The following is a 14,315-nucleotide window of genomic DNA, read 5'->3' on the forward strand; positions in this document are numbered from 1 at the left end:
ACCAACTGTGTGGTACATTTAGGGTGGTAGAATATGAAAAAAGACCTTGGAGTAATTGTGCAGTCAGATATGAAATTTTCTGAGCAGTGCAGACAGGCTGCCAGAGCAGGTTATGGGGAATTGTCAATGATATACAGGAATTTTGCTATTAGGGAAAAGTAGGTGATTACCCTTTTGGCAATGGTCAGGCCATGCCTTGAGTACTGCGTACAGGTCTGGAGGCCTCATTTTAGGAAGGATGTAGAGTTTCTTGAGCAAGTACAAAGGGCAACAAGATTGGTGAGGGGGAAACGAAAGGGTGGTCATACTAAGAAATGTTTAAGTCCTGCAAATTGCAGCATCTGGAGCCTAGGCACATGCAAGGTGATCTGATTGAGGTGTATAAGGCCTTGAATGGGTTGAGCAGACTCAATTCTGATGGAATTCTTCCTCTTGCTCAGATACAAATCTGAGTGGTCATAAATTCAAATTGAGGAAAACAGTTATAGAATAGATGTGCGTAAATTTGCCTTTAGCCAGCAGGTAGTTGATTACTGGAACCAACTTCCATCTATCGTTGTGGAAGTTGACAGCTTAAATAAATTCAAGGAGGAACTGGATAAATGTTTGGAGGAAAATGGATGTGTGAAATTGTTTACTTGCTTTTTTGCATCACGTCTCTACTACTACTGCTACTACTATATACTGAGCAGTGTTCTTGCTTGCCATTCATATACCAAGCAGTGTTTTACCAAAAATTGTGTGGGCATACCCACAGAATTTCTGGGGCACTTGACATAGCCAACACCATCAAGGCTGAAAGAAAAATAGAATAGCTACAAAGTGCCATGAGTTATGGCAAACAAATTAGGAACAGAACGTCTGGTTACTAAAAGTTTTCTGCCACAGGTGAAAATGGTTAGTCCAAAGCCACCCCAAAGTGGTTCACCTCTGGACTTTTCACAACATTTATACTAACAGGTCATGGCTCCCTTAAGTTGAAATTAACCTCGTTAGAGCTGAGTGATGACCCAAACTGTACCTGTGGTGAAAGTGAAGACTGGGTGAACATTCTTTATGAATGTATAATTTATGATATACTGAGAACCCAACTAATAGCAGAAATTAGCCCTCTACCCAGGGAACAAGAACACTTATTTATGACAAAAGAAAATAAATATAAAGCTTTCACAAGCTTCATACAAAAAGTATTTGAAATGCATAGAAATATCCAGAGATGGGCCTTATAGCTCCCATAGCAATCCATAGCCAAAGTGCCCAGGTCTCTCACTATGCCCAGATGATGACATTTTAAACTGATAGGGCACTGTATCAAACTCCTGGGCACTGAATGTTAGTTTTGGTGAGAGAGTGACCCAGCAAGAGAGAATGGAATGTTATTGTAAATGGGAGTGAATGAAGGAATGAACAAAATTGGCTACAAGAGAACATAGTTAACAATATATTCATTAGAAATATTAACAATGAAAATACACTGCACTGGCTTTCAAGATCTGCACTTTAACTGAAAAGTATTAGTAATTTGAAGTGCCCGGGGCAAGCAGTGCAGTAAAAAAGAACTGAACAAATGAGACAAATGCCAGCAGAATAAATGACAGTATGTGTGTGAGTGTGAAAGGGTGCAAACCACACACTGAGTAATATAAGTATTTAAGTATGTACTAACCCTTAGTCTTTAGCCACTTAATTTTAATTATTAGATATTTAGAATAGTAAGTACACTAAACACCATTGCAAGTTAATATGAAGTACAATATCAAGCCATTCTAATGAAATGAATCACTCACAAAATGAATTGAACATTCTTTCATAATAGAAAAGTTGTTGTACAATGGGGAAAAGTGGGAGGCAGGGAGAGACTTACTTGATCTGATGTAAGAGTTAAAATCCTATCCAAGTTTTCAACTAATACAGTAAAAGTAGGCCTCTGTTGGGAGAACCAGTGCCAACAATCCCGCATGATCATGTACCTAAATAAGGGTAAAAGAGAAATGTTAACTCAAAATTTATATCACTTTTGCTATATTTTAATAAATAAAGAGCCCACACCTAAAACAAAGTAGCTCAATACTGAGAGAAAAGTTTCATAGCATCCACTTAGTATCAATATTGGTTATTTCCAATGCATGAATGAATATAAACCAAACAAAGTGACTTAATTTCTTACAATTATAGAAATTAGTTTTCAGGTACATGCACAGCTGCCAACTTCTGACTTTCAGAAAACTAGAGATTGGGTAACGGTATGCTAGAGGAAAACTGGATATATATTTTGGAAGGGACAGATGTTTTTACCATCCACATAGAAGTCAAAATTAAATTTACTGAAAACAGATACATTTTATACTAAAATACTGTGATAGTACTGTTCACAAGTACAGTAAATTTTCAAATCTTATTGTAACCTAGGATTTTTCTGCCCATGGATTTCTGTTTGGATTGTTTGTTAGACATCAACTGATCATAATTGCTTCAAGAAAGGTACTACTTTTGTAGGCTTTACTCTCTTTAGAAATGCAGAGTCAAAGTTTTATTTATAATAACAGCACCTGAATGTCAAGAGCATTTCCAAAGCTTCACCAGAAAGTGATTTAAATTCAGATTTTGTTTTTAAAAGTTGAACTTGATTTTCACACTCAGAATTGATATAAGGAATTGTAAAAATGCCAAGCATGACTTAGGATAGATTTTTATATTTCAATCTCCTGCACTTTCCCAACTAAATAAAGGAGCAATGTACATCAATTCTTTCTACTTTTATAATATTATCTAGGAATTCCTTACACTAACTGATAGTGCAATATATGGGTGAAATAGCCCTTTTTTTTTTTTTTTATCTTCAAACACTCGACATTAGGAATTTATAGAAGCAACTGTGTAATTTTCTTTTCCTTCCCAAAAATACTAATATACAAAATACTTTTATTATTGCCGTACATTATGCTGTTACAAGAAGCTCCATGTTTCTTCACGAGGGGGGAACCCCCCCCCTCCAAATTCCACTTATTGGAGGAAGAATTGATTCTCCAAATACAATTATATTTAAGTTAACATTAAATAACATTTTAATTTGATGCTTCCAAACTCAGTTGGTAAGTTTCAATCTATAAATTTTTTTCTAGCCAACAAACTTTCAACAGTCATAAAGAAACATGCTTTGCTTCTTAGAAAAATCACAAATTAGTCACTTCCAAACTAAATTCACAATTTGTCTTATTTATTCATAAAAGTTATATTTCTGCTATGAGAGTATTAAATACACTCACTAATGCTCTTTTTTTTGTTTACCAAAAGCACTTTCATATACCCTGTTTTTTGTTTGTTTTGTTTTTTTTTTTTAGGAGCATTAGCAACTAAGGCCATATTGCTCCGGGAATATGCGGTGGTCATTCCCTGACCTTTCCGCATCCTCCGTATTTGGTGGTGATGGGCTCGAACCCCGGTCTAATCAAGAAGCGTGTGCTACGCACTGCTGCTCCTTCCCACCTGGCTACGGAGGCGCCCTTCATATACCCTGTCATGAATTATGGTGTACTACTGTTTGGTTCACCATCACGTGGGGGGGGGATTCACAGACTAATAGGTTAACAGTAGCCACAGGCAGTGGAAATGATTCTAGTAATGCTTCTATTGGAATGAGCAGCAGCCCAGAAAGCCAGTTGCTGGGGAATTCAGGAACTGCTGGGGGGGGGGGGTCATGAAACAACTAAACACATGGGCTGTTAGAGTAACTAAGAGTAAGAACAGATGCATGTATACTTGCATGTACACCAATGCTAGAAGTATAGTAAATAAATTTGAAGAATGATGTGCTGGTCACGACATCATACGCAAATATTGTTGATATATCAGAGATGTAGTGTCACATATGTTACAATTTTGCATATAAGCAATGCAGAATTGTAATTTGGGGTGTACAACGCGTACAGAAAGGAAGAAGTGATTGTGCTGTTAGTTAAGATGGACACTGCAATGATGACTCAGTTTGGTGTGAAATAAACACTGGGAAAGCAAAATTGAGGGTAGTAGTTTGTTACAGGCCTAATGATGCTGATGAGTACAATGAACAGTTATACAGAAAAATAGAATGGGCCAATTAGTCAGTATGGGGGGATACTGATTAACTTATAATGGGGGATTTTAACTTCCCAGATAGACTGGAACTTATGCATTGGTCAATCGCACACTAGCAAGGCTTTTGTGGATTTTTTTGTATAGCAGCATGTTAGAGAAGCAACAAGGGAGTAACACTCTTGATCTGATTATCAGCAGTGATTATTCATGCATTAAGAATTTACAGATAAAGGAACCACTAGTTAGCAGCGATCACAGTGTACTGATGTGGGATTTACTTAAAGATGTAACTTCCATCAGGGGTAAAAGGAAGGATTTTTGCTTTCATAAAGGCAACTAAAGTGGTCTCATTTTTTTTTTAGGTTCTATACAGTGATTTTTTAGGTTCTATACAGAGTGACCAACTGATGATACTACCAACTGATGATACTACCAACAGCAAATTCTAAATAGGAAGCATTCAAGGAAGTAATCTTGGAAGCACTAGGTTTTTTGTTCCAACTAAGAAATACTGTTCTAGGTTCAGGCCCAAATGGATGGGCTGCACATAAATTGTCAGGCGACAATGAAGCCTATGGTAGATATAAGCTAGTCTGTAATCAAATCACAAAAGAGGTTAGGCAAGCGAAGGAATATTATGAAAAATCTTTCACAAATAATGCAAAGATAAACAGCAAAGACTTCTTTACTTATATAAACTGTAAAAGGAAGGGGATGAATTAGATTGGTCCATTTGATATCAATGGTTTGACTGTAGATGATCATTCTCATCAGATAGCTGCTGAACTAAATGAGTATTTTGCATCTACATTCACAATTGAGGAGTTATTCAAGGAGGGCGATGCCAGAAGTTTATCAAACTCTAACAAGGAGCTAAGTGATTTTGTAATAACTGAGAGCAAAGTGGAGCAGAAACTGGTGAAGTTAAACATAAGAAAGGCACTCAGGGAAAATGGATCTATCCAGTTATATTAAAGGAGGCAGGAAATCGAAAACCCTTAGCTTAATTATGAGAGTATTACTGGGAAGTCCCCATGGACTGGAGATGTGCAAATGTATCCTAAATTCACAAAGGGGGGATCAAAGGGTGACAAGTAATTACAGACCTGTTAATTTGACTTCTGTTCCAAGGAAAATAATGGTGTCACTGGTTAAAGAAGCATTGCAGGATCATTTAGACAAGACTGCATCAATAATTCAAGACACAGCATGGGTTTGTCAAGGGGAAGTCTTGTCTGACCAATGGATACTATGATGTGGTCACAAAGGAACTGGATGCAAAAAATAATTATGATATCACATACTTGGATTTCAGGAAAGTTTTTGATACTGTTGCACATGGAAAACTACTGTACAAATTGGAGCAGTGTGGCATTGGAGGCAAGTTGCTACAATGGATAAAAGGATGGTTGAGTGGGAGAAGACAGAGTGGCGGTCAATGGATACTGCTCTACGTGGACTAATGTTATTAGTGTTGTCCCTCAGGGTTCGGTGTTGGGCCCATTGTTGTTTTGTATATTTATTACTGATATTGATGAAGCTTAATGTCAAAGTTTGCAAATGATACTAAGGTTGGCAGGGTTGTTAATAACAGTAATGACAGTATGCTGCTGCTGCAGCAGGATCTGGAAGTGGCAACCGAAGTTTAACATTGACAAATGCCAAGTACTGTATATGGGTAGCAATAACCGAAGAGAAATGTGCCAACTATGTGGTGTTACACTCCGGGTAGTGAAGGATGAAAGAGACCTTGAGGTAATTGTGCAGTCAGATATGAAGTTTTCTGAACAGTGCAGACAGGCTGCGAGATTAGGTCATGGGGAAATCTTCTATGGTCAATGATATACAGGAATTTTGCGAGCAGGGATAAGGTGGTGATTATCCCCTTATATAAGGCAATTGTCAGGCCACACCTTGAGTACTGGATACAGATCTGGAAGCCTCATTTTAGGAAGGATGTAGAGTTGCAAGAACGAGTACAGAAAGGCAACAAGACTAGGCAACAAAAGGCAACAAAAAAAAAATCCCATTTCACCTATGAAGAAAGCCTTAAAGTTCTGAAAATTGCAGTTTCTGGAGACTAGACACCTGTGAGGCGATCTGATTGAGGTGTATAAGGCCTTGAATAGATTAAGCAGGCTTAATGCTGATGGGATTCCTCCTCTTGCTCAGATTGCAAACCCAATGGGGTATAGATTCAAACTGAGAAAAGACAGTTGTAGAACAGATATGCAAAAGTTTGACTTTAGCCAGCGTGTAGTTCATTGCTGGAACTTTCATCTGTTGTTGTCGTGGAATTTGATAGCTTAAATTAATTTCAAGGCAGAACTAGACATACAGTTGGAACGAATGGATCAGTGAAATGGGAAAAGGTTTTTTTTTTTTTTTGGCTGATGCTGTATAAGGTTGCTTTCTTGCATCATGTGCCTCTACTAATGCTGATCAACCAACCTATTTTGACATTACACTAGCATTAGTAGAGGCACGTGATGGAAGAAAGCAAGCCTATATAGCATTGCCAAAAAAAAAAAAAAAAAAAAAAAAAAAAATCCCATTTCACCCATCTATTCTCTCCAAATGTTTGTCTAGGTCAGTTTGTCTTGAACATATTTAAATTGTAGGCCTCCACTACAATAGATGGATTCCAACCATCAACCTCCCACTGGCTAGAGATAAATTTCTGCACATCTATTTTACAACTGTCTGTCCTCAATCTGAATTTATGTCCCCTCAGGTGTATCTGAGCAGGTATCTGAGCAACAAGAAGAATCCCACCAGCATAGAGCTTGCTCGAACTAGTCATGGCTTTATACAACTGAATTAGATCATGTTGCGGGTGCCAAGTCTCCAGAAGCTGTAATTTGCAGAATTTTCCTTTCTGGGTAACAGTAACCATTTGTTCCATTCGCTAATCTTGTTGCCCTTCTCTGTACTCATTTGAACAGCTCTATATCCTTCCTAAAATGAGGCCTCACTATTACCCTATACAAGGGGATAATCATCTTATCAGTGCTTGCAAAATTCCTGACAAGCCATCATGAGTTCTCTTGTAGTCTATCTACAATGCTCAGAAAACTGCATAATTACCACCAGGTCCTTTTCATTCTCCACTACCCTGAGTGTAGTACCACCCAGTTGATATGTTACTCTGGGGTTACTGCTACCCATATGCAGTACTTTACATTTGTCAATTTTAAACTTCAGTTGCCACCTCTCAGTCCATCTGCTCAACCTTTCCAGATCCTGTTGCAGTAGTGTACTATCATTACCGTCATTAACAACCCTGACAACCTTCGTGTTGTCTGCATACTTATATGAAACCCTGATATACCTTAACACCATTGATAAATACCGAAAACAACAATGGGCCTAACAGCGAACTCTGGTGGGCTCCATTAATAACATTTAAAAATAACTAAATACACAAGGCATAATACTTTAAGAGTTAAGAGTTTAATATCTATATAATATCGGTGTACATACACCATAGAAACTGTTAAGAAACTATGATGGTAGTTAGTGTGGGAGGCATTAATAACAGTCCACGAAGAGCAGTGTCCATTGATAACCACTGTCTTTTCCCACTCAAGCATTCTTTTATCCATTGTAGCAACTTACCCTTAATGCTGTACTGCTCCAATTTGCACAGCAATCTTCCATGTACCACAGTATCAAAAGTGTTCCTAAAATCCAAGTATATGATATGAAAATTATTTTTTTGCATCCAGTTCCTTTGGGACCACCTCGTAGTATCCAATCAAATTTGTCAGACCAGACTTCCCTTTAACAAACCCATCCTGCATTGCTTCCTTAACTAGTGACTCCATCATTTTCCCTTTAACAGAAATTAGAATAACAGGTCTGTAATTACTCGTGTCACTCTTTGATACCCCTTTATGAATTGGGAACACATTTGTACATTTCCAGTGCATCCCATGAGTCAAGGAAGGTTTCATAATTATGGCTAAGGTTTGCTTACTTTCTTTAATAGAACTGGATAGATTCCATCCACCACAGGTGCATTTCTTACGTTCAGTTTCAACAATTTCTTCTCCAATTTGCTCTCAGTTATTATAAAATCATTTAGCTCCCTGCCAGAATTTGATAAGCTTCTGGCTTTCACTTCCCTACAGACTTCCTCATGTGTGCAGAATACTCATTTAGTTTGTCAGCTATCTGAGCAGGATCGTGTGTTTGTTTGGAGTTTTATGGTGCAAAAACAAATCTGGTCATTAAAATTTAAAAAGGTCGAAATTTTGGAAACCTTTAAAAAGTTTACCTCGTCGAAAAGTTGTATATTTACTGTACAATATATAAAAATTAGTACAGCAATAAAAGTAAGCTATTTACATTAAATAAATGTATGCATGTTGATGGCTTTTAGAAAATTAAAAACCGCTGACACATGGCCATTGTTGGATAACTCTGACCGAGTGTAAAAGGCTCAGTCAGTTGGTTAAAAGCATTAAAATGTGCAGCTAAAATTGATTCAGTTAAAATATGCTTGATTGATAATATGGTGTCACATTGCTCACACATAAGAGGGTCATCAGCCCTTAGCAGAAGGGAATGTATCAAATGACTGTATCCTATATCGAGCTGAGCAAGAACAACTTCCTCTTTACGAACCCTGCACAGACTAGACTGCCATGGTTTGATTACAGGCTTAATCTGATATAGTATGCTGGTTACTTGCCCATGCCACAAGCCTTGCCACTGCGAATATATCTGGTTATGGATTATTTGCCTGTAGTCTGCATCGGGGAATGACAGGCTAAGACTATTCGACAGGGTAGCTGATTTGGCTGCATTGTCAGCCAAATAGTTTCCTTTAATCCTGATGTGCCTGGGGATCCAGCAGAAGTGGATATCGAAACTACCTTCATAGAGGGTGTGTAACATCTGTAGAACCCGGGACAGATTTCGATGAGTAATGCGTCTCATCGAGATAAAGCATATAGCACACTCAATGAATTGGTATATATAATAAACTTTCAGTGTTGGCAAGTTTTAATGCAGTCCAAGGCTAACTCTATAGTGTGCAGCTTTGCAGTGTATAAGATGCATTCAAGGGGAATCTTATCAGATGTACTACAGTCAGAAGAGACAGCTGCAGTTCCCACATATGATACTGCCTTCGAGCCGTCTGTGTAAACCGGTGCAAAGTCAGAATGTTCAGCTCGGTGTTGTGAGTAGAGCTGAAGGTAGATAGCAGGTAGAGTATAAGGTATAAGGTATGTTAGTGTCTAACGGCTCCTGGGATTTCTCCCATCTCCGCGGGTGTACATTGTATCGGGGCCAGAGATTTGAAGTGTGTGGGGGTCATGTGCTGTATATTGTGTTGTGCCCTTTGTTCCTCCGGTCTATTAGCCGCCGAGCCCCTAGTGGGACCCGACGATACCACACCATGCCACGGGGAGGCTGACCGGGTGTGCCACTGTAGCTAGAGTACTCTGGCGGGTTCTGCCACCTACTTTCCTGGGATTTCAGTGGCTAGGACCAGATTTGAGAATGAGATGATCGCTGTTTCATGAGCAACGGTTGTAATTTAACAGAGCGTAGGGTTGTTCGCTGATAACTTGTTCTAGGGCCAAATAGGTCGGGCAGTAATTTTGATGTTTTTAGATTTAGACCTGTGGGGAATGCGTGTGTGTGTATATATAAATATATGTATATACACACACACGCACACACACATATATATATATATATAAACTAAATATAAAAAAAAAAAAAAAAAACCGTTGTGCAAGAGAAAAGTAAGGGAGGAAGGCAGAAGACTGGAGGGTAGGAAACAGAAGAAAGGGGCCAAAAGGGAAGATGGCCCCTGATGACAGTGTGGCATGCCCAGTGCCTCACCAGAGAGAGGAGTGGGGTGGCGGGTGGACGAAAACCACCACCCCACAAAAAAAAAAAAAAAAAATCATTCTGTAAGAGAAAAATAGGGGGGGGGGGGAGTAAAAGAACGGATGGCAGGAAACAGAAGAAAGAAGCCGAAAAAAAAAAAAAAAAATAATAATAAAAAAAAAAAATAAATAAATAAATAAAAAAATAAAAAAAATAAAATAAAAAATGAGAGAGAGATATACTCCGCAAGTTCAGGGTAGGTACAGCTAGCACGGCCAGTCAGTTGGAGCCGACAACTTGCTGGAAATCCAGCAGTGTGAGTGCTGCTATGGTGGATGGGTCATGTTCAGTAAGGTCTAGTTCAGGTGCCGACACTGGGGCTCCATTTGGTGAGTGTGTCGCATCCAGACTGACGGCTGGTCCAGTAGTCCATCAGAACGAACAGTGGGGGTGGTCAAAACCAGGAGTCCAAGATTGATGGTCAAGTCCAGGGATCGATGCTAGGCCTCTTCTTGATGAAATGTGTCACATCTGGTCGAGAGAAGTTTGTCCAGAAATCAATGATGAGGAATTTGTCAAGGTATGTGCAGACCCTGTCTTTTATTGCACTGCTGGTCAAGTCTTGTGCAAGTTGGTCCAAGGCGTTAGCATCCATGGCTCAATGATGCGTAGCAACAATTGGCAGTCATGGTTGTTATGACCTATTGATTCGGATACTAAGGTGGTGGTAGCGCTTTCTGCCTGGTAAATAAGTCCATTGCAAATTGAGTCAGAGCTCGGTAAGTTTCTTCATTCTGTAGGGTGAGGTGTTCTTGATTTTGGTAGTTGAAGCGTAGTTTTGTTATTAGGATCCTCCTGAAGTCCTCGTAGATTTCACAGCTGTGGGCCAGGTGCTCCCACGTCTGATCCTCTCCACAGTGGCAGCGGGGTGAGTCTGAAATTCCGAAGTCATGTAGTTTTTTCTGGAAGGAGCCATGTCCAGTGAGGAGGTAGGTAGCATAGAGTCCTGGTGAAAACCAGACAGGTGTGAGGGGGTAGGAGGCCCTGACATCAGGGAGGAATCTTTTGGTGACAGCGCCTTTAGTTGATGCCTGCCATCTTTCTTGCCAGGTGTCTGTTAGATGTTCATTAAGTCTCTTCTTTTCAGCGTTTCTATTATTTGCTGGGTCAGGGGTGAAACCTGCACAAGTAACTGCTCTTCCTTTGGCTATTTGGTAGAGCAACCCATGACGAACAATCTCCAGGTCCAGTGGAAGAGATCCAGTGAGGACCTGGAGCGCATGGGTGCTGACAGTGCGACAGGCACGCGAGGACAGAAGGAGAAGAGAGCGCTGGATAGTTCCTAGGCGCGATCTGTTTACTACGGTATTGGCCTTCTTGTACCAGACTCCAGAAGCATAGGTGATAACCAGGATGAAAACTGCCTTATAGAAGAGTGACAGCGTTCTCTTCTTTAAGCCCCAGTCCTTCCGGGCAACTCTTGAGACTTGGGCAGCATACTTCCTGATCTTAATCCTGAGTTGGTCTAGATGAGGAGTGAAAGAAAGGTTTTTGTCTAAGATCAAACCTAGATATTTAAGCTCTGTTTTTAGTTTTACTGTAACACCATTGACCTTGATTTGGGGTGGTCTTCTCAAATCAAGGGTGCCTTTTAGTAGGATCGAATTGGTTTTCTCTGGGGAGATCTTTAGGTTGTTATGCTCTGCCCAAGCTTGAAGGGTAGAGATGGCCTGGTTGGCAGTTGCTTCTAGTTGGGTTCTGTTATTGGCAGAAAAGAGCATGACCAGGTCATCTGCATAGGCCTGGGTTTGTACATTGTTGAGTTTGGTGTTCAGGAAATCATCCAGCACCAGATTCCAGAGGAGAGGGCCCCAGGACAGATCCCTGAGGGCATCCCCTGAAGACTGGTCTGGAGACACTGCAGTGGGGAGCAGACACGACAACTCGCCGGTCCTGGAGATAGGTCTTGATGCATCTATATAAGTTTTCTGGGACATGCGCTTGCAAACTTAGACATTAAGCTTGATATACCATCATCAATATCATTTATAAATACAGAAAACAATAATGGACCCAACCCTGAGCCCTGAGGGACTCCACTAATAACATTAGTCCACGATGAGCAGTGTCCACTGATTACCACTCTCTGTCTTCTCCCCCTCAACCACCCCTTTATCCATAGCAGCAATTTGCCTCCAATGTCACACTGCTCCAATTTGTGTAGCAGTCTTCCATGTGCAACAGTATCAAAAGCCTTTTTAAGATCCAAGTATATAATATCAAAGTTATTCCCTGCATCCAGTTCTTTTGTGACTGCATCATAGTATCCAATCAAGTTGGTCAGGCAAGACTTCCCCTTAACAAAACCATGCTGTGTCTGAGCTATAACTGAAGTCTTGTCTAAATGATCCTGCAGTGCTTCTTTAACCAGTGCCTCCATTAATTTTCCTGGAACAGAAGTTAAGCTCACAGGTCTATAATTACTTGTGTCAGCCTTTGATCCTCCTTTGTGAATTGGGGTCACATTTGCACATTTCCAGTCTATGGGTACCTCTCCTGAGTCCAAGGAAGCTCTCATAATTATGGCTAAGGGTTTGCTTACTTCCTTTGCTGCCTCCTTTAATATAACTGGATAGATCCCATCCACCCCGGGTGCCTTTCTTGTGTTTATCTTCAACAGTTTCTCCTCCACTTTACTCCCAGTTATTTCAAGATTCTGTAGCTTACTGCTAGAGTTCAATACACCTCTGGCATTCCCCTTGCTGAATAACTCCTAATGTGTGAATGTTGATGCAAAATATTCATTTAGTTTGTTAGCTACCTGAGCAGGATCATCAACAGTTGACCCATCAATATCAAGTGGACCAATCTGATTCATCCCCTTCCTTCTAGAGTTTACATAAGTAAAGAACTCTTTGCTGTTTTTCTTTGCATCCCTTGCCAAGGATTTCTCGTAATCTGCCTTCGCCTGCCTAACCTCCTTTGTAACTTGGTTGCATATCAACTTGTATCTATCATAGGCTTCTGTGTCATGTGTTAATTTGTAAGTATCCCATGCATTTTTCTTCTCTGCCATATGCCTCATTAGTTCATCTGACATCCATTTTGGCCTAAACCTTGAACAATATTTCTTAGTTGGTATGTAAAGCCTAGTAGCTTCCAAGATAAGTTCTTTGAATGCTTCCCATTTTGAATTTGCTGTTTGCCACTTGCTCATTGCCACTGTTTACTTTACCTACATCATTCTCCTTCATGAATAACTCCTCATGCGTGAATGTAGATGCAAAATACTCGTTTAGATTGTTAGCCACCTGAGCAGGATCCTCAACTGTTGAACCATCAATATCCAGTGGACCAATCTGATTCATCCCTTTCCTTCAAGTTCAAGTATGTAAAGAATTCTTTTCTGTTTTTCTTTGCATCCTTTGCCAAGGATTTTTCGTAGTCTGCCTTTGCCTGCCTAATCACCTTTGTGACTTGGTTACAGACCAACTTATATCTATCATAGGCTTCCATGTCACCCATTAATTTGTATGTATCCCATGCATTTTTCTTCTCTGCCACATGTCTCATTAGTTCATCTGACAACCATTTAGGCCTAAACTTTGAACAATATTTCTTAGTTGGTATGTAAAGCCTGGTAGCCTCCAAGATTAGTTCCATGAATGCTTCCCATTTTGAGTTTGCTGTTGGTAACATCATCAGTTGGTCCACTGTACAGAATTTAAATACTGTCTCAGACCATCATAGTCTCCTTTACGAAAACAAAAACCCTTCCCTTTACCTCTGATGGTAGTTACCTCCTTGAGTAAATCCCACTTCAACACACTGTGATCACTGCCACCTAGTGGTTCATTTATCTGCAGGTTCTTAATGCATGAAGAATCACTGCTGATAATCAAATCAAGAGTGTATTACTCCCTCTAGTTGCCTCCCGAACATGCTGATGTAGAAAACAATCATCCAATAAATCCACAAAAGCCCTGCTAGTGTGTGAGTAACCAGCCCCCAAATTCCAGTCAATATCTGGGAAATTAAAATCTCCCATTATAAGACTCTCTGATTTACTGGCCCACTCTATTTCCCTGTACAGTTCCTTATTATACTCATCAGAGTCATTAGGCCTATAGCACACTCCTACTCTCAATTTTGATCTCCCAATGCTTATGTCACACCAAACTGACTCAACACTGCACTGTCCAGCGATGTCGACTGGCTTCACTTCCTTGGTTTTTATGTGTTTCTTAACTAATAGCATAACCCCTCCCCCCTTCCTATCCCCCCTTCCTATCCTTTCTGTAGACGTTGTACTCCCCAAATTGCAGTTCTGCATCCCTTATATCTGTGTGACACCACGTCTCTGATATCCCAACAATATCTGCCTTTGATGTTTT

General features: G+C 39.9%; 1 protein-coding gene across 1 annotated transcript in view; it reads right to left on the reverse strand.

Moving 5' to 3' along the window:
• LOC150076622 (fibroblast growth factor receptor 1-like) overlaps positions 1 to 14,315 on the reverse strand; it is a 457,312-nt gene that overhangs the window by 39,571 nt on the left and 403,426 nt on the right. The window contains exon 14 of the mRNA XM_090387392.1: positions 1,865 to 1,970. Within this exon, the coding sequence (XP_090243518.1) occupies positions 1,865 to 1,970 (106 nt within the window). The remainder of the gene's footprint in view (positions 1 to 1,864; positions 1,971 to 14,315) is intronic.

The sequence above is a fragment of the Mastigoproctus giganteus genome, chromosome 13, assembly GCF_048544385.1.
Source record: "Mastigoproctus giganteus isolate SK-2022 chromosome 13, ASM4854438v1, whole genome shotgun sequence".
In the NCBI taxonomy this organism is placed as follows: Eukaryota; Metazoa; Arthropoda; class Arachnida; order Uropygi; family Thelyphonidae; genus Mastigoproctus; species Mastigoproctus giganteus.